The sequence below is a fragment of the Chaetomium globosum genome, genomic scaffold (genome assembly GCF_000143365.1).
Source record: "Chaetomium globosum CBS 148.51 scaffold_6 genomic scaffold, whole genome shotgun sequence".
Classification (NCBI taxonomy): domain Eukaryota; kingdom Fungi; phylum Ascomycota; class Sordariomycetes; order Sordariales; family Chaetomiaceae; genus Chaetomium; species Chaetomium globosum.
The window spans coordinates 2,129,472-2,148,446 of NT_165981.1; the positions used below are offsets into that span (position 1 = coordinate 2,129,472).

An 18,975-nucleotide genomic window follows, 5' to 3' on the forward strand; every position below is an offset into this window, starting at 1 on the left:
GGGGACAGCGGGGGGGGGGAGGGGGGGGAGGGGGGGGGGGGGGAGGGAGGGGGGGGAGGGTAGAGTAGAAGAAAGATAAGAAAGCAAAATATATAAATAAATATATATTATAATACAAAAAAACACCCATAACTACAACCAAAAGAGGAAAAAAAAAAAAAGAAGAAAGAGAAAAAAGAGAGATAGGAAAATTGATTTGAACCTGGAAAGTTAGCTGATGCGTGAAAAAAGGGAAAAGCGAAAGGCTGAAATCTTGGTGGAGGAATTTTTAGTAGAAGCCGAAGATTTTTTCTTGTCACCCTGATTATGAATGTGTCAATAGTAGAAGATGTCGCCCGCGTGGTAGGAGATACGGTCGTAAGCAACGGACTTTCGCGCTACAGATATTCGCGACGGGCGGGCCCGGGTTGGGGGTAGGCCGACGAGCGGCGTCGTATGCGCGAGTCGATGCTCTGCGTGCTGACGGGGGAGATGTCAGGGGTGGGGCAGGTGGCTGCCTGCCGCCGGCCGCCGAAGCGGCTGCCCGTCGGAAGGGGGAGGTCGGAATGAACAGGGGGCGGCGCGGGAGGAGCATAGTGAGCGGGGTTGGATGGCGTTCATCTCTTGGTCGTCGTGCTGCGGGAAAGTTCCCGACATGGGCGTCATGATGGGAGATGAGATGCTCATCCCCGCCGCGCCCATCTTGTTCTTGCGTGGAGACTTGAGGAAGGAGAATATGGAAGAGCTCCGGGACTGCGCCTTCTCATCCTGGGCGAGGTTCAAGCTCGTCGGCTTGTTTTTCTCTTTCTTCAGGCCACCCGCCTTGGCAGGGCTTGCGCTCATCGCGTTGGACGCCGGCGAAGTGAGCTGCGGCCCATGGTACTCTCGCCCTTCTGCCTTGGCTTGCTCCTGCTCCATCACATACTTGTACATCTCCTCTAACTGTTGTTGCGCCATGATTCTGTCTCGGCCTACGACCGTCTGATCCACTGAGAGATCGATCCCGGGGGCAAGGATGGTCGAAGTCGGCGAGGGCGCAGTGAAAACCGAACGCTGCGATTTCGTCGGGCTGAGCGGGCCAGTCCTGGTCGGGCTCAAAGGCGAAGGGGATGGGAGTGAGAAATTCCTAATCGGGCTCGTTGGGATCTGGAGGGATAGTGTCTGGGCGTGCTGGGGTTCGAACTGTGGTTGTGGAAACTGCGGGTGATGGTATTGCCGATCCTGGGAGTGCTCGAAAGGCTGGAATTGCGGGTGCTGGAACTGTGTTTGCTGGAAGTGCTGCTGATGCTGGAAGTGCTCGATCTCCTCCAGTCGTTGGAACTCCTCGAGCTGTCTCTTGTAGTCCTCCTCGGTCTGGAGCAAGAACGGGTCGGGGAACGGGTTAAACTCTTCGAAGAAGATGCTCTCGTCCTCAGGAGGCCGGTCACGGTTCCGCAGGTGGTCGCGGCGTCTCTTGGAAAGAGCAAGAAGAAGAAGGGCGACCAGCACCAGCGAGAAGGCGTAGGCGCCGACAATGCCACCGATCTGAGCCGGGAGATACTTGGGATCGCGAAGGGCACCGGCGGATGCTGGAGGGCCGTCCTCGGGTGATGGAGCGGGGGAATAATCGAGGACTAAGTTGAATCGACGCGACAATTGTCCGGTCCACGGCGCAGCGGAACAGGAAGGGGTCCTAGACGAAGCCGTGAGCAGAAGAACAAAGACAGAGTTATAGACTGGCACGCCAGGTGGCATGGTGGTTAAACGACTGGGTCAAAGATACCGAAGGGAGGGGGCGTCGCAAGGAGACGTCAAAGTTCAAGGATGGACCACGGTATCTCGCCATGCCGAAACACGATGTGATTGAGATGCGCAGGACGCAATTACTGACTATAGCAAATAAGGTAACAGCAGGAGCACGACACTGCGAGTCAATGGGCCAGACTGGGTATATAGCGGCTGTTGAGACGCAAGACCAGTGCAGGCGAGCCGGAAGCCGTGTCGAAAGTGGGCGAGAGTGGGCGACAATGGGCTAGTAGGCGGCCGGCTCGGCACTGGCGCTGCAGCCATTGGGCCCTTCATTGGCCGCCGTTGTGTGAAGTCGCTTCTGACTTGCTCAGGGACAGCTGCGCTCGCATGACGGGCAAGGATTCGGCGAAAATAGCGCCCGCGCTGTGCGACCTGTGAGCGACCTCGCCAACGCCCGCTGCCCGTTCTTGGGAGAGAGGAATGTGAGTTGCAAGGTCGTCCTCTCCCATGGTTGGCCAGATCAGTTTGGGTTCGCGGGCGGGCCCAGCGGCAAAGGCAAGCTTTTTATTGGATAGCATCATCCAGCCCGCGCATTCCCCGCCATTGACCCGCATCTGCCCCTGTCGTCCGCAGGTCCGCCCCTCTTCCCGTCACTGGCACTCTTGGCTGTGCCTTCCCAGCAGCGCATGGCAACCACTAACGGTGATGAAATCTTGGGATTCTTCCCTTTTTGTGACGCGATGCACCTTGAGAGCGCCCCTTGGGCAGACGCTAAACGGACCCAGAAATGCAAACGGGGCATCCCTTGAAGAACGCGTGATGCTCGGAGGAAAAAAGCACGAGGAGATGCGGTGACGAAAATACTCCATTCGGTCCGTTCTCCGAGCAATCACTTTGTCGTCACACGTGTGGTGTTGCCGGAAAGTTGCTGATCACAGCGACGGCAGCGTTCGAGTGGCACGCCACGAGCCAAAGTTGCCTGGGCTGCAGCAAGCGATCGGCTTTCTTCTGAGCAATGGGAGCAAGAACCTGGCTAACTCGGGCCAGACCCATGTCAGCGTTCGTTTCCCATGGGGTTAGGGTTAAGAGCGTCGAGAGGCAAGAGGAGACAACGTGAGTGTGACCTCAAAGACGATGTAACACGCCTCCTTACCAGTCTGGTTGTGTGCGAGAACCAAGTCCACGGGGTTTTCAACTTTCAAATGCGACTCTTTATCGGAGACGGGTTTACCCAGTCTATACAGCAAACGGATGGTTCCTCTGAATTTAACCTGGATTTTACCCTTGGGGTCCGGCCCACACTGGCACACCCTGACGCATCACAACGATGATGTTAGTCTAGAAATCCACTGATGTCATCTGGTCTTGTTATGGGAGCTATCAACAAGGTTGCACGAAGAGTGCAAGAGTGGGTGGCTGCGCAGGGTGTGGGATATACCCTGCGCAGGTCTGCAGAGCCCCACATGCCAATCGCCCACATGCCCCGTGCGCGGGGAAACCCTAACCCTACAACTACATGTCACAGCTATGCCTGTGACAGGTCTGTTTACACGGTTGGTGCCATAGGTCCTCAGGGACTATAACTTAAACCGCCTTGAAGGGGACTTTACTTTAAATCTCATCAGTAGAACGTATAAGTAGTGTTAGCCAGTGGCGATGATACTATTTCGTAGATGTAGCCTACCAGCAGCCAGCCAGCAGCTACCCTACGATATCAGTAGACTAAGCCATCAAATGCCATTAGTAGCGGTAAAGAACAACCAAGCTGGCAGTAGAGAACCAAACATCTCGTAGTTACTACTACTAACCAGGTGCTTACCCACCTTAACCTACGGCCTTCAAATCCCCCCAACCCGGTCCCCTGTGTCCATAGTTCCCCGACAGGTAGGCACATACCTAGGAGTCATGTTGTATAAATTTCAGCGAGAAATGATATTATTTTACTGCCGGGTTTAAGATACTACCGCTGGTAATAGTACTAGATACTCAACATTCGCTCCCAGCCAACCCGGTCCAGGGCTTACTTATTTCTTGGGAATAAACATGTTCTCAAACCCAATAGTGTCCCATTTCCCAGTCTCAGTGTTCAGGGTGACGTTGGTCCCGGTGGTCTTACCTCCACGGACGAACCCAGCCTCGACATTGCCGCCACCGATGGGGCGCGACAAGTGGTTCTTGCCCGACGCGACCGTGAAGTTGGCCAGCGGGAGATCCCACGCGTTGAGGGTGGCGACGCTGGGTGAGCCTAGCAAAGCGACGGGCATTAGTTTCTACAACTCCAATCTTTCTCACTGCACTATTACGGGTATGGGAATGAACTCACCAAAGTACTGAGCAGTCACGCCCTCCTTGCGGACCTGCAGGACATAGTACCCGCGGTAATACCCCTCCTGCCACTGCAGCACCTCATGAGCCTCGACCAGCGCGCGGGCTTTCTCCCTCGCGGCGAGGATGGGCCCGCTCTGGCCTGAAGACGAGACGGCGGTACCCGCAAACTCGACACCGACAGACCCCTCGCCAGTCTTGGAGTCGTAGTCGGCCTTGCCGAGCCAGGTGACGTCCGAGACCCAGTTCTGGTGGCTGTCGCCGGCGAGGAAGACGTTGTTGTCGATCTTGTTGTCGTAGAGGTGCTGCAGGGTGCGGTTGCGGTTGGCGAGGTAGCCCTGCCAGTTGTCGCCGCTGTTGCCGATCTCGGAGAAGACGATCTGGCTGCCGATGACGCGCCAGGCGGCGCCGCGCTTGGACGACTGCGTCAGCTGGTTGTAGAACCAGTTCTCCTGGCGCGAGCCCATCAGCGTGCGCGAGGCGTCGTCGCGGATGGTGTCGATGTAGTGGTCGTTCCAGCCCAGGCTAGTGATGCTGCGGTCGTAGTTGCGCGTGTCGAGGATGATCAGGTCCAGGAGGTTGCCGAGCTTGAAGGACCGCCAGATGCGGAGGTTGTCGTCGAGGTCGACCTGGCTGCGGGGGTCTAAGCTATCTCCGAGCGGAATCTGGAAAGGGGAAAAAGGACTTACCGGATGGGCATCCACTCAAAGTAGGCACGCACAGCATTCATCTTGCGCTGGTCAACGGAGATGGAAGGGCCATCCGTGCGGAACGACTCCTCGGTGTTGTTCAAAGCACTGAATCCGTCCCTGTAGCCGTTGTTGGCAATCTCTATTGGTTGTTTTGGTTAGAAAAATGGGCAAAAGGGATGAGTAGCGCAGTTCATACCGTGGTCATCCCAAGTCGGCATCCAGGCGTAGTTCTGGGCGAGGAGTTGCAGGTCGGGATCAGTGCGGTACTGCGCTTTGTGTTAGCAATCTCTCCTCATCAAAACCTAGCACATCCGAGTTTCCCACCTGTCCGTGGCGGGTTCTGTAGTCCCACAGGCTGAAGATGATACGCGGGGGGTTGTGTGCGCGCTCACCCAGCTGGGCTCCCTCGTAGATGTAGTCACCTAGATGAACCACATAATCATGCTTGTTCTTTCGGGCGGCATTGCCGTATGCGTTGAAATAGCCATTAGCTGAATTGTAGGTTAGCGTTACTCGACAGTTTCAAAGAGAGTATCAAGATAATCTTACGATAGTTGCTGCACGAGAAGACGGCCAACTTGAGCTCGTCCAGCTTGGCATTCTCTGCCGGGGCGGTCTTGGTCCTCCCCACCGGGCTGGCGTTGTCGGACTTGCAAACTGTGAACTGGTAGTTGTACTCGGTAAACGGCTTAAGGCCCTTGGCCTCCACCTGTCTCTTTGTCAGTCTCGGGTGGTAGGGTTTGGGTGGGATGGGGTTCTACCAACCTTGACAGTGTAATCAATATCGCTTGTCGTGTAAGCTGTGCCCTTGGCGGCAACATGCGGCTTCTTAGGACCTTTGCCGGGGCCCGCGGGGCCATTGGACTTGATTTCCCAGACTTGCCAATCAACACAGATCGGGTTGGGATCGGCCTTGACATACTGCTCAGTCTCATGGTTGTACAAAGCAACGGTTCCCTCCACGGTGACGTTGCTGTTGTCAGAGACCAGAAACGGGGCAACCCGAGTCCAGAGAATGACGCTATCCGGGTAAGGGTCGCCAGACGCAATACCGTGGGTGAAGTTGAGCTCGGACGGCTTGAACGGCACGGCGCTACGCTTCAGGCTGCGGCGCGAGACGACGGGAATATCAATTCCAAGGTTGACATGACGCAGCGACGGGCTGTGATAGTTGAGGTTCCCCTCAAATGTGGCAGAAGCCAGCGGCGCCGACAGGGTCGCGAGGCTCAGTGTTGATAAGACACGCATTTTGGAGCCCTGCTAGTTGGTGATGCTGGGCAGAGGTGAGGAGGGCGAATCGAGTCACGACTGAACTGCACATCCCCTCAATTCTCGGATCCCGTCCATGGTGTTTTATAGCATCCCCAGTTGGTCAACATTTTTCTAGTCCCATCGAATGTTCCACCGTCACCTTCCCACGTTTCCATAATTAATCGTCCCTCGGTCAGTGATTCAGGGCAGGACCTTGTGTTGGTTTGCATCTTTCAATGCTAACCTGGGTTGCCTTCCCCTGCGCTTTCCCGAGAAGCTCCTCCCCCACCTTCCAATCCTGTTTGTTGTATTTCATCGCGCATAGAAAGAGTGGTCGAATCTGCAAGCTTGGCCAATTACTAGCAAGCAGAGTTACACGAGTTGTGTGCATCCCGGCTCGAGTCTGGATGATGTAATTACTCGTGCCGACTAGGAGTTGGGTCGGGGTGAACAACGTGTAGAAGTGCCGAGAGTTCATTGGGCCATATGCCGTGGGGTGTGTTTGTTGAACGTGGGGATATCCCGGTGCCTCAGGCATAGCGTTGGATCCCGAGGAATAGGGCGTGGAGATCAATGTCAGCACTGGTATGAATTCTCCCGGGGCCGAAAGCGAGAGTTGTTGGGGTTGGGGACCAGGGACCCGGAAATAAACCTCACAGGTCTGTTAGTATACGAATACTGTCTGCCCCTCACTCCTGACTCGACACCTTTTCTCAGCAAAAAGACTCAATGAAGTGACGCCGTAAGTCTGTTGTTGAGAGTAGGGAGGCTGGTACTCCCAGGCCTCATCAGGATGTTATGTAATTACCTTGGTTGGATACTTTGGTGTAAGATAGGAAGGCTATGGCAGTGTTTAATGAACGAGGAAGTAGGAACACTGACAATTCATTTTTTATTTTACTTTTATTTGGACAATATTCTATACAAATTCGAGCTATCAAGTCACCGAAGCTACGACAAACAAGACTTTGGAAGCATTGGCTTAGAAAGAGAGAAAGTCAGGGAAATTGATTTGGGGATAACTTTCCGCCCACCTTAACGAACGCAGCGAAGCCGGCGCAATTCCATCGCTTCACTCAGGGTGATCGCACCTTCCGTGTATTTTCGCACAAATTGCCATGAGGTCACTTTTGATTTGATTTAAACAAATTTGGAACCTCAGAGACACCAACACCCATGCAACACAAAACCCGCCCAACAATAAGGTCGACTCGCCCCCTCGCTCCTCCTCAATTCCTTTACCGTCGCCTGCAGCAACACGGCCAAGTCCACGACCTTATCCTCCCCTGCTTCCAAGTTCTTGGCCTTGCCAAAGAAAGTCTCAGAGAACGCCCGACGAGCCGCCAACAAAAGGGGCGGGTCGAGCGGGAAGATGGCGAATACGGCCAGTGGCTCGGCACCGATCTTATACGCCTGCGAAATGGAGCGTTGGATACGACAGAGCTAGAGCGATATCTACGTCCCGAGCTGCCTATCGAAGTTGACAACCCTATTACCTGGTGGATGGGTCGTCGGCAACAGTTCCCAACCCTTAGTACGCTGGCGCTGGATATCTTCTCAATTCCAGCGATGGCGGCGGACTGCGAGAGAGCCTTCAGCCTGGCAAAGCTTACTCTTACTAGCCAGAGACTCGCAATGGACCTAAAGACCTTCCAGATGGTTCAATGTTTGAAGAACTGGGTTCGTCGTGACGCAGTTACCCTCGGCGGCGTTTACTTCAAGATAGCGGTGTCTGCCGACGAGGCCGCTGATATTTAACGGCCGTTGGCGCGGGGGACATGACAGGCATCAAGTCGCAAGTATTTCCAATCAAGCAATCATGCCCTTGTGATATTCAAGCAAGCCAAGTTTCGGTGCGAAAATTGACTTGATTGACTCGTGAGCAGCGCTGTCCAGTAGTCCCTGTTGAATATCCCTCTCCAAGCCCCAACCCTCTGTCCACGATCAATAACAAAGACACGATTGTCCTCTTTGGTTCCGTTCAGAAATACTCAGCATAGGAGCAGTCATGGCGTTCCATTGCCACCCAGACGATTCCCACATCCGCGAGCACACACCTAAGGATGTCGCATCTCCCACAACTGCCCCCCTCCTCAACTTCCTTCTCAAATTCATCAAATCGGAGACGCGCTCCCGGGATGCGGAACAGAACATACCCCATCGTGGCCTGCTTTTGGGCAACAAGGGCGCGCCGGTGGCGTCCGACAATTCGAAGGCTATCTCGGCTGAGCCCGTACCGGCCAAAGCTGCAAAGAGAAAGATTCCCGACGAGGACGTGCAGAACAAGGTCTATATGGAAATTATCAATGGCCCAGGGTTACCGCGGGTACCGGCGGGCACTTCGGTATGTTGATCAAAAACTCATATTCCCTACCATATTAATACCCATGGCATTAATACGTTCCGTCACAGGTCACCATTGTCGGTGGAGGCATGTCCGGCCTTGTGGCTGGCTACGAGCTGAAGCGGGCCGGCTTTGACGTCCGGATCCTTGAAGCGTCTTCTCGAGTGGGCGGCCGCGTTGTCACTTTCCGGGACCCTCTCTTCGCACCGGGACTGCACTGCGCAGGCATCCCCCGCGATCACTCTCTTTTGCGCGCCTATATCAACAAATTTAATATCGACTCATCGCTACCCTTTGAGATGAAGAACAAGTTCATCTACCTTTCGGACTACCACGGCGGCGACAAGTTGACGTATGACGAGTTCAACAGGCTGTTGAGGAGCTCTGACCCCGAGCTGCTCGCTGTCTTACCCAGGCCTGAAACCAAGCGAGCGAGGTCGAACGTGCGACGAGCTCTTGTCTGAAGCCGTCAAGCCTAATACTAGAGACTTCTACGATACATATGATGCTAGCGAAGGCGATATTGACTTCAAGACTCAGCGCGCATTCCAGGCAATCACCGACAGGTACGACAGGTACACCTTTCGTTCGTACCTCCAGGAGGTTGCCGGGTGGAGCAATGACGCTATCAGGCTTTACGACCTTGGCAACGCTCACGTAGTGTACGAGAACAGCTTCATTGAGTCCTGGAAGGACCCCTCCCTCTCGAGCAACGAGCAGGGCGAGAATGCCGGCATGCAGCAGCTGCAGCACGGCATGGACCAAGTCCCCAAAGCCTTCATTTCGGCGGACGGCGGAAATGAATCCCTTGCCGAAAACATCACATATGGCGCCCGCGTGACACACATAGCTCACATCGACCCCCCGGATCAGCTCGGCCAGGTCCGGGTCGACTATGAGACGACCGGCAACAACACATACAGCATCACATCCGACTACGTCATTCTCACGGTGCCCTACACAGCCCAGCGCACCATCACCAAGTCCAAACCCTTCAGGTCCGTCTGGAGCAAGCCATCCGCGACGTGCGCTACGTCGAAGTCACCAAGATCCTCCTGCAGTACCAGAAGCGCTGGTGGGAAAATATCTTTGCCAGCCACCAACAAGGCACCGACGGCGGGCTGGTCAACGACCTCCCCATCAGGTACACCATGTTCTCCGTCACCGAAAACAACACCCAAACCCAAGGCACCGACCGCGGCGTCATCATGGCGGCCTACACCTTCCAGCAAGACGCCACCATCCTCAGCTCGATGCCCGAGTCCCGACGCATACGCACGGCGGCGGAGAACCTCGACCGCATGTTTCCGGAGGCCAACTCTCTCAAGCTACTCGAGGGCGGCACGTCGCAGGCCTTCCCCGCGGACGAGCTGGCGGGCGGCAGCGCCTTTTGCTACTTCGGCCCAGGCCAGAAGTCCCAGTACCTCGCGACCATGTGCGAGCCCGACTGGGCGTACCCGGCCGACTCGCAGAACTATCGGGTGTTCCTCGCGGGTGAGCATGCCAGTTATACGCATGGCTGGATCCATGGCGCGATTGAAGCCGCGTTGAGGTGCGTGAGGCAGGTGCATGTGGCCGCGACGAGTCGGCCGGTGAGGGGGAGGTTGGAGGGGGGTGATTTATAAAAGAAAGAAAGAAAGAAAGAAAGAAAGAAAGAAAGAAAGAAAGAAAGAAAGAAAGAAGGAAAAAAGGAAAGAAAGAAAAAAGGGGTGGGGAGGTGGAAAAGGGGGTGGGGAAGGGGGGGTTGTGAAGTGAGCAGTCAACATGAAGTTACATCTTAACATGCGGCGGGGGGTTGGGGTTATTTATTATGTATGGGCAAAGGTGTGTGTGTGGGAAGCTTTTGGGGGGTGCAGCCCTAGCTTCCTTCCATCTTAGCCTCCTCCAACCAACCCTAATTCTTGTACGTACCTATGCCAGATTGGCTACGCTCCTCGACATCGAAGGGTGGTCAGCCTCGAGTTTCGTCTTCAGAGTAGGTACATCCAAGCAGTCCATAATTCGGGACCTGGGCTTATGCAGCTATTCACTCAGCTAATAATATCGTTGGGGGCCGCGGCATTACGCTGCGGCTAAGGCTCGAGGCCTCCCCGACCGATCACGGCAATCGGAGAACCTAATCTGAAAATACATAGACAGAATCATCATCGTCCGCATTCGTCCCCACTGCAAGACTGCCAGAATTCGCACCTACGAGTCTTATATAGGTAGTATCTCTTGAAAAGTTGAATCTGAACCCCGGCCTTCGTCATCCAGTCAGTCCCATCACCATGGAAGCAGTCGGCTTGGCCGCCAGCATTGCCAGCCTGGTCCAAATTGCCGCGTCAATCGCGAAGCTGACCTACAGCTACGGAACCGAGGTTGCCAATGCCAGAGAGACACGGAAGCGTTACGTTCAGGAAGTGTCGGCCTTCATCTCGGTCCTGCTCCGGTCTGAACAGGCTTTACTTGATTCTGAAGCATCGGGGCTGACTCAAAAGCGACCCATTTCGCTCTCTGACAATATCATCAAGAGCTGCTACCGAGAGCTCAAGGTTCTCGAAGGGGATCTCTCAAAGAGAACCAGTAGGCTCATGTGGCCATTCCTGGAAAAGGATTTTCAAAAGCATATCGACACTTTAACCAGGTTCCGCCATATATTCAGTGATTACCTCTCGTCTGTCATTTTGTGTGTACATTCTTTCGTTTACATATGCAGGTACTTCTGAATGACAAGAGCATGGGGCTAAAAAGTCTCAGGGATTCATCGGTTGTCACGTACAAAAAGCTCGAACAGGTCGCTTTAGGTATGTGCGCCATTTTTTGATGGACTAGCCATAGCAGGCGCAATTACTAAAACAGTCTTCAGACCAGGAAAAGCAACAACTTCTTATGCTGCTGGGAAACAACGAATACTCACGTGCGAAGCCCGAGGCTTGCCCTGGTACAGGGCTATGGCTCCTTCGCTCTGAGGAATTCAAAAGTTGGTGCGGCCAGCAAGGAGGATTGCTATGGTGCTCTGGAGCCCGTAAGTCCCCCAATAATAATAAAGACTAATTTAGTAATAACTAGCTTGTTTGCTGATAAAGTATAGCCGGCGTCGGGAAGTCTCTGCTTGCGTGAGTCTGACAGAGTCTCCAACAATTAGACAAACCTCGGAATTTATCAGTACTAGGTACCTAACCAAAACGTCTTAGATCCATCGTCATCGACCACCTCCAGGAACAACGGGGGGGAATGCCTTCCTCCATTGCATACTACTTCTGCGAGTTCTCTTCTCGTAATACTCAGACTCCTTTAGCTATACTCCAGTCGCTACTCAGACAGCTCGTGGAGCAGGCTGGAGAAGATGTCGTCACAAAGATGAGCACCGTCATCTCGGACCCCATCAAACGAGCAAAGGAGGAAGACGTATGCAAGATTCTTGCCGAAGCATGTTCCCTCCACCCTTCCTATCTGATTATTGACGCTCCGGATGAGCTGGAATATCCTAGGCGCCTTCTCTCCTACGTCCAATCGATTGTCGACAGCAAAGCCCGCGTCATGATCATGAGCCGAGACATGCCCGAGATGAGAAGATTTCCACAACTTACAAGAATCAAGGTAGCCTCGGAGCTAGAGGACATTGACAAGTATCTGAAAGCACAATTCGAGCACCACGAGCTGCTTGAGGACGAAGACCCCTCGGAGTCGGACCGTTTGATCAGTACCATCGTCTCCAAGAGCGGTGACATGTACGTGTGCATTGTGCTAAGCTGTGGTCGTATCAGGTGGTGATTAACACTCTTGCAGTTTTCTACTTGCCAAGCTCCTCGCGGATAACGTCTTGGAGCAGCAGACGCTGAGACAGATGCGCAACGTTGCCGAGACATTTCCGGATTCTCTCGAAGCTGCGTACGACGCCACATTGAAGCGCATTGATGCCCAACCCAAGGTGAAAAGGACGCTTGCTCGCAGGCTGCTGGCATGGGTTACGCGCTCCATGCGGCGCCTCCGAATCGAGGAAGTTATCGAAGCCTTTGCCGTGGAAGATAATACCGACGAGATTGCCGCGGATAATAGATTGGATGCTGGGCGGCTTCTGAACTCGTGCTATGGTATTCTTTCTGTGAGCAAGGACGACAACACTGTCGGTTTCATTCACACCACAGCCCATGAGTTCTTCACCAGGGTTTCATCGGATTCCGATGCCCACGCGGATATGGCACACACGTGCCTCCTATACCTCAATTTGCGTCCTCTCCGGGAAGAGACCTTCGACAGCGCCGCACGATTGTTCAAGCAGCTTGAAAGCATGCCATTTCTTTCCTACGCAGCCTCGTACTGGGGCAGTCACGTTACAACCAGAGAAGCCGAGAGAATCTCACAGGGCCGTATTATGACACTGCTCAAGAACAGGCGTGCTCGATGCAACGCATTCCAGGCTTCCAACTTCCCGAAGTACCTGCCCGAGGACCTGGTTGAGCCCGTTTTCTCGTCCATTCCCACCGGCCAAGTACCATTGCATATCTCAGCCTACTGGAATCTCCAAGATACCACTCTCCAGCTCCTCCAAGAAGATGCCGATGCGTCGGCTCCAGATTCGCAGAAATGGACGCCTCTACACTGGGCGTGTTATCGGGGCCACTTGGATGTGGCGGCCATCCTCCTGCGACACCATGTCAAGTTTGATGCCGCGGACTCCCAAGGCTGGACCCCCCTTTTCTGGGCCGCATTTCACGGCCATGCTAAGGTAGTGTGCCTGCTTCTCGATCATGGTGCAAACCATCTCCACCGCAGTGTGCTCGGGTGGACGGCTCTGCACTGGGCCGTTTCCAAACGGCACTACGAGGCCGTCGAGGCGATACTCAGACACCACAAGTCATCTAACTGGGCGAAGCCGTGCCCCTCGACACTTCTGAAAGATCTGACTTACCAGGACGCTGTCAATAGACGTGTGAACGCCGTCGAAATTGCAGCAAGCATCGGCGACACCAAAATCTTCGATGCCCTGACGAATTGTCTCGAAATAGATCGCTCGATATCAGACGACTTGTCCTTCAACAAGATATGGTCGGCCGAGAAGTTCGACAACCCAATTTCCAACCCATGGCGCACTCGGATGAAAGCGAAGCGTTATGTGGCTAATCCCTTGGGGGACGACGTGAAAGATACACGAGAGTGGAAGTCCAAGCTGCTGCTATCCGCAATCAAGGATAAAAAGATGGACATTGCAAAGCTCCTGGTCCACAACGGGGCCGACGTCAACTATTTTAAGAAGGCAACCCCCTTACACGCAGCCGTCCTCTGCCGCGAGCCCGAATTTTGCCGGCAGCTCATCGGGATGGGAGCAAGGCTCGAGACTGTGGACGAGCGAGGATTCGCACCTCTTCATCATGCTGTCTTGAATGGCGACATCGACGTGGTTCGCGTCCTCCTCCACAACGGATCTAACGCTAATGCCCGCGCGACCGAACCGGCCCCGGAAGCACGCTTGTCTTATTATAGCATATTGCACGGAAACTCGGCAACGCCGCTGATCCTGATATTCGACTTTCTCTCGCTTGGCTACGAGCCCCGGAAAGAGCTAGCCCTGCAGCTCGCGGTGCTGTTGATCCAGCATGGGGCCGATGTCAACCTGACTGACAAGGAGGGGCGAACAGTCCTGCATTATGCCATCGTCAATCCATACGGCCCACTCATAGAATGCCTGCTAAAAGCCGGTGCACGCAGTGACTTACAAGATATGGATGGGTGGACACCCTTTCACGACTTGGCAGCAGCTGGACACGTTACCGAGTACGGGGATGAGTGGCTAAGGCAGCTGCTATCGAAGCTGATAGAAAGCTCCAGCGACCAGAACGCAGACAGGATACTTAATCTGGAGGCAAGAGGAAAACGCTACTACCAGTACCAGCGAAGAGAACGGCAGGGACAACCCTCTGGCGGCATCAACACCGCTCCAACGCCAACAACAAACCCAGTTACCCTGACCCTCGAGAATGCACAATGGGACATCTTTGGGGTATTTCAGGAGCTTGGTGGTCGTATCCCACTCTCTCAGGACCTTAGCTGCTCACTACACCTAGCAATTCGAGATATGAAGCCAGACATGGTCGTCACTCTTCTAGGCCACGGAGCGATACCCCGAGCACACAGTATCCTGGATCTGGTGAAGTCTCTCACGGATGCCTTGACCAGTGGCAAACCCGATGCAGTCATGACTGAGCGATTTCTGCTTGTTCTGCGGTCACTGAACTTGGCGAACGTTGAGGCTGATGCACTTGACGAAATCTCGGACAGTGCTTGGAGCAGTTTTGGGCGCTATCTTCTTGGAGACAAAGACGAAGGCATGAGGATGACAGCTTTGTTACAGGCGGCCAGAAACGTGGACAACGAAGCAGTCATAGAAGCCCTCTTGCAGTCTGGAGCAAACCCTATGCTTACCTCGGGCGGTTCATTCAACTCGATTGTCACCTCGGCTGTTCATGCTCGAACGGACTCCCTGAGAGTGCTTATACGACACATTGGGGCGGCATCGGAGCTGTCACATCTTTCTAGCGACTACGAGAAGCTTTGCTGCCATCTCTCAAGAGAGGGCAACATCAACGCAACTACGCAAACTGGAAAGACGGTCCTTCATTTGGCAGCCAGAGCCGGCAATCATGAGCTGGTATCGCGTTTGCTAGAATACGGAGCTGATGCTAATGCCCCGGACAAGCGCAACCTCACGCCAGTTCACCACGCCGCAATGTCCGGCAACCTAGAGACTCTGAAGCTACTTTGTCCTCTCAAAAATGGAAACCACATGCACTCACCAGGCCCATCGACGACCCAACATCTACAAATCGACCTCGACCTACCCGCCCAGTGGAGCCAACCAATCCTTCGCGACGCCGTCGTCGAGCGCCGAGTCGACATAGCCCGATATCTAATCCAACTCGGCGCCAACTCCGCTCGAGCGGGCCAGCGACCAGAACTATGCGTTGCCGCGGAGAAAGGATACGACGACATGGTCACCGCTCTCCTCGAAGCCGGCGTCGACGCCAACAGTCCCGACGCCTACGGGTGGACAGCCCTGCACTACGCCGCGCACGAGGGGAGCGAGGCCGTCGCGCGGGCGCTCCTGTTGCGCGGCGCGAGCACGTCCGCGACGACAAGGTGTTGGGGCTCCGGTGATCTGGAGCTCGAGCGCGTCGACCGAGACGATCCTTGGCGGGCCCAGCCCCTGCACGTCGCTGCCATTTCTGGGAAGCCCGGGGTGGTGAGGCTGCTGCTGCAGCATGGGGCTGATGTGCATGCCAGGGTAGCGGGGGGGGATCACTACGGCCCGACGGCTTTGCATATGGCGCTGCATGTGGGAGAGATTGGGCTTTCGGCGGAGGAGTTTGGGAATGAGTATCTCCAGGTGGCACAGGCGTTGGTGGAAGCGGGTGCTGATGTTTCTGGCGTGGCTGACAGGTTTACGGTGGAGCATGTCCTCAAATTTAAAGGGTATGAGGACCTTTGGGATAAGTTGAGGGTTGGCATATTAACAAGGTGATCACAAGAAAGTTGTTACGAAGAGAAGAATGGGATGTACAAATCAGGTTGTGTCAATTTGATTCTATACGCGCTATAGTGTAGTTACCTTTTGAGGGATTGTGGATAGCTGAGTCTGAGTGTATTGTAGTAATCATGCTACTGCAATGCAGAAAGACCCGGAGAAAGCTACCCAGGTATCTATGTGCCTTCTAGATGCCTCGATTCAAGTCTAATGTACGAATTTCTCCTTGAGATTCAACCACTTGCGTCCCAAACTTCTCTCTAAAGTACGCAGGCCAAAGGTCATCGTAGTTTCCCTCCATCCTCAGCTTCTCCAAGTCTAGCTTCGACAGCCCCGCTACGGCCTCAGCGAAAGCCACGTCCTTACCCAGGTCGAATTCAGAGACGACATAGTTCCATCTCACAGCCAGCGATGCGCACGAGTCAATCAAGTATACACCGATCATATTGTTAATATGATCGGTGTATATGGCATTATCTGCTGTATGATCTCCACATGCAGCATTTCTAGGCCTTATTTGCACTGCGAAAGATGAGCTTTGGGCCCGGACCAAGATGGCTGATGAGTGGGGAAGGCGGGCGAGTCTCATGACCTCGAGGAAGCCATCCTCTGGTGCTGCTTTTGTTCGTGGTATTTACCGTGTTTATGTTGGTTAAGCTAAGTTGGCAAGCTGCTTCTAATCAACGGGCCCGCATGAAACAAGGGAGCATGCACGCAGAAAGTGACTCGGAAAGCGACTCAAAGAGACTCAGTATTCGAAAAGCCACATGTGTGATTTTTCGCATTCCATGCCGACAGAGGTGAACGTGCAGAGGTCTGTAATCCAGGTTAACCCCTCTTTGCTTTGAGCTAGTATCCAAATTCCACACTCGGATAACTATCTCAACCTTTGCCTTGCAAACACGCTTCTCGCCACGGATAACGAGATTATCCGTGGCATCATCCAGTCCATCGCCAATCATGGCACCAGCTCGATCAAGTACGGCAACCAGCTTTTTAAGCAAGGCGATGTTTACTTTGGCCAGGCTGGTCCTATACCATCCCTTGTCTGTGAGGTCTCATAGAGCGAGTCCCGTCAGCATGTGGAAAGGAAAGGACGCCAGTACATCGATGCGCCGGACAGTCCGATCCAAGCTGTCCTGATTCTCAAGCTTCAATACCCCGGTTTACAAAAAGCGTGGGTTAGCCTGCGAGTAGCCGACAACTCCTCTGGCTACTGGAGCCAGTATCACCAAGTCTACTACGACGACGGTCTCGATCAACAACCCCTTGGGCAAGTGGATCTCTATCTCTCCGACTTTGTTGGTGGTACCGGTTTGCCTGCATTATATTGTCGCCCTTCAGTCGCCGAGTCGCTTGCTGGAATCACAAGGTATGTCGCTTCTGTCTATTGAAACGGAATGAATCTAACGCCTCGATAGAAACCCTATGATTTCTATAACATACGAGCGCCTTCGAGTCATCTTTCTCAGGGCTGTCCATCGACACAATCCGGCCAAGTTTACCGCCACTCTCGAGGATATGGAAACTTCATTTCTGAAAGTAGTACGAGACAGAGCGGAAGCTGAGCGGCGCAGAGTGGAAGCTGAGCGGCGCAGAGTGGAAACCGAGCGGCGCAGAGTGGAAGCCGAGCAGCGCAAAGTGGAAGCCGAGCAGCGCAAAGTGGAAGCCGAGCAGCGCAGAGTGGAAGCGGAGCAACGCGTTCAGAAATTGGAGCGGCGCCTGGCTGAAGGGTGCTTGAAAACGTAGAACGTGGGTGTTGGGATGAAGAGAGTGGCTGTGAGTCACAGCCACTCTTCTCAGACCCGTAGCAGCTGTAGGAAGGACATGGAGCAAACGAAACCACAAAGCTTTCTTGTTACATGTATAGATTCGCTTTACGCAGATATCCAGGTGCCGAATCAGCTTGGTGTTGGTAGGTCCAATTCTATCCATAAACCAAAACATTTTGTCCGGGTCGCTGAAGGTGAATATGTCTCTTGAATAGAAGGTCGGGATAGCCTCGAGGTAAACCTGCTTGCAGGTCAGGAGATCCCTGGACATCTGGTTGACCGGTATTGATAATGTATTCTCAAAGGCAGCGTAACGAAAAACTGGTGATGACAAGTCTTTGCAGCTGACCACCAGGCGGGGACGGAGTGGAAGTAGGGAGGGACGTGAAGCAAGTTATATATTCGAACTCGCAGTTCAGCTGGCAGGTTGAGGAATGGGGATTTCTCCTTGCTCTCCTTCTTGGACGGTTCGTACATGCTGCCCATTGCTGGCTGGGCGCTCAGAAAAGAAATTAACCCCATAAAAGCGCGTGGAAATGTGCAAAGTTCACGCATTTAATTAGGGAGTTACCACGTGGCCTCTCTTGGACAGCCTGTAAACAGCCTGTTGTTCCAATCACTAGGTACTTTTGTGAGCCGCTAGTTGCCTCTCCACCTAAGGTGCTGTATGCGTGCTTACATCGCTGTTCTACGAAGATATCACAAAGATCCCTACCTAGGTAATATGACTCGAGCCATGGGTCGACTCCATGTCCACCAAGCACAATTCCTTTGAACAATCAACTCCAGTTGACCTAACCAGGCTAACCTCCAGCCAACGGCATCCGTTTCGCCTTCTATTATGGAGCCGGTAAGTCATTGGTGTGACGGGAGACTACTTCGGCCACCGGCATCAAATTATCAGGAAATGCCCTCCAATTTTCCCTTTTGCCTCTTCTTTGTACCTAGGTTGAGTCCGGTACAGAAACCTCCAGTCGTTTATTCAAGCATTTTCTACAACTTGAGTCGAGGCAAGACCGTAAGATGGGGCGATGATCGCCCGCCATAGCCGCTTTCAATTAAGGGGACCAAGGGGGGATCTGCAGATTCAGCCTAACTGCGGCTGACAAGTGATTGGCATTGACAACCGCCAAACCAAATTGGGCAGAAAATAACCTCACTCACACAGACCGTCTCACGTCAAAAAGACGCGATTGACTCCCGAGTCGTTTCCGTTTCCGTTTCCAAATCCCAACCCAACTCACATTCCCACCTTAAATTCGAAACACGGCACCATGGCTCTTGACGAAGAAACAAAGCACATGCTACCAGCAGCACAGCCAGTTCCCATGGTCGATCTAGAGATGACGAGACGTCTCGGTCCTTCGTTCAAGTCAAGAC

At 53.8% G+C, this 18,975-nt stretch overlaps 4 protein-coding genes across 4 annotated transcripts; 2 read left to right on the plus strand and 2 right to left on the minus strand.

The window, feature by feature from the left end:
* Positions 1 to 474: 474 nt before the first annotated feature.
* Positions 475 to 1,713, minus strand: CHGG_09015 (uncharacterized protein; the record flags this gene model as incomplete). Its single annotated transcript, XM_001226941.1, has 1 exon — positions 475 to 1,713. The coding sequence occupies one exon, from the start codon at positions 1,711 to 1,713 to the stop codon at positions 475 to 477; it is 1,239 nt and encodes a 412-aa protein (XP_001226942.1).
* A 1,578-nt stretch (positions 1,714 to 3,291) lies between these two features.
* On the minus strand, positions 3,292 to 5,972 carry CHGG_09016 (uncharacterized protein; the record flags this gene model as incomplete). The annotated part of the gene is made up of 9 exons (XM_001226942.1): positions 3,292 to 3,316; positions 3,531 to 3,603; positions 3,824 to 3,952; positions 4,031 to 4,665; positions 4,722 to 4,863; positions 4,921 to 4,990; positions 5,049 to 5,215; positions 5,274 to 5,433; positions 5,490 to 5,972. 9 exons carry the CDS (start codon positions 5,970 to 5,972, stop codon positions 3,292 to 3,294), a joined length of 1,884 nt encoding a protein of 627 aa, XP_001226943.1.
* A 2,011-nt stretch (positions 5,973 to 7,983) lies between these two features.
* CHGG_09017 (uncharacterized protein) lies at positions 7,984 to 15,820 on the plus strand (the record flags this gene model as incomplete). Its single annotated transcript, XM_001226943.1, has 11 exons — positions 7,984 to 8,319; positions 8,388 to 8,755; positions 8,832 to 9,317; positions 9,416 to 9,871; positions 10,240 to 10,294; positions 10,527 to 10,853; positions 11,018 to 11,105; positions 11,168 to 11,326; positions 11,393 to 11,417; positions 11,496 to 12,032; positions 12,091 to 15,820. The coding sequence occupies 11 exons, from the start codon at positions 7,984 to 7,986 to the stop codon at positions 15,818 to 15,820; spliced, it is 6,567 nt and encodes a 2,188-aa protein (XP_001226944.1).
* Positions 15,821 to 16,377: 557 nt separating this feature from the next.
* On the plus strand, positions 16,378 to 17,884 carry CHGG_09018 (uncharacterized protein; the record flags this gene model as incomplete). Its single annotated transcript, XM_001226944.1, has 5 exons — positions 16,378 to 16,446; positions 16,888 to 17,195; positions 17,245 to 17,524; positions 17,717 to 17,738; positions 17,811 to 17,884. 5 exons carry the CDS (start codon positions 16,378 to 16,380, stop codon positions 17,882 to 17,884), a joined length of 753 nt encoding a protein of 250 aa, XP_001226945.1.
* Positions 17,885 to 18,975: the final 1,091 nt, after the last annotated feature.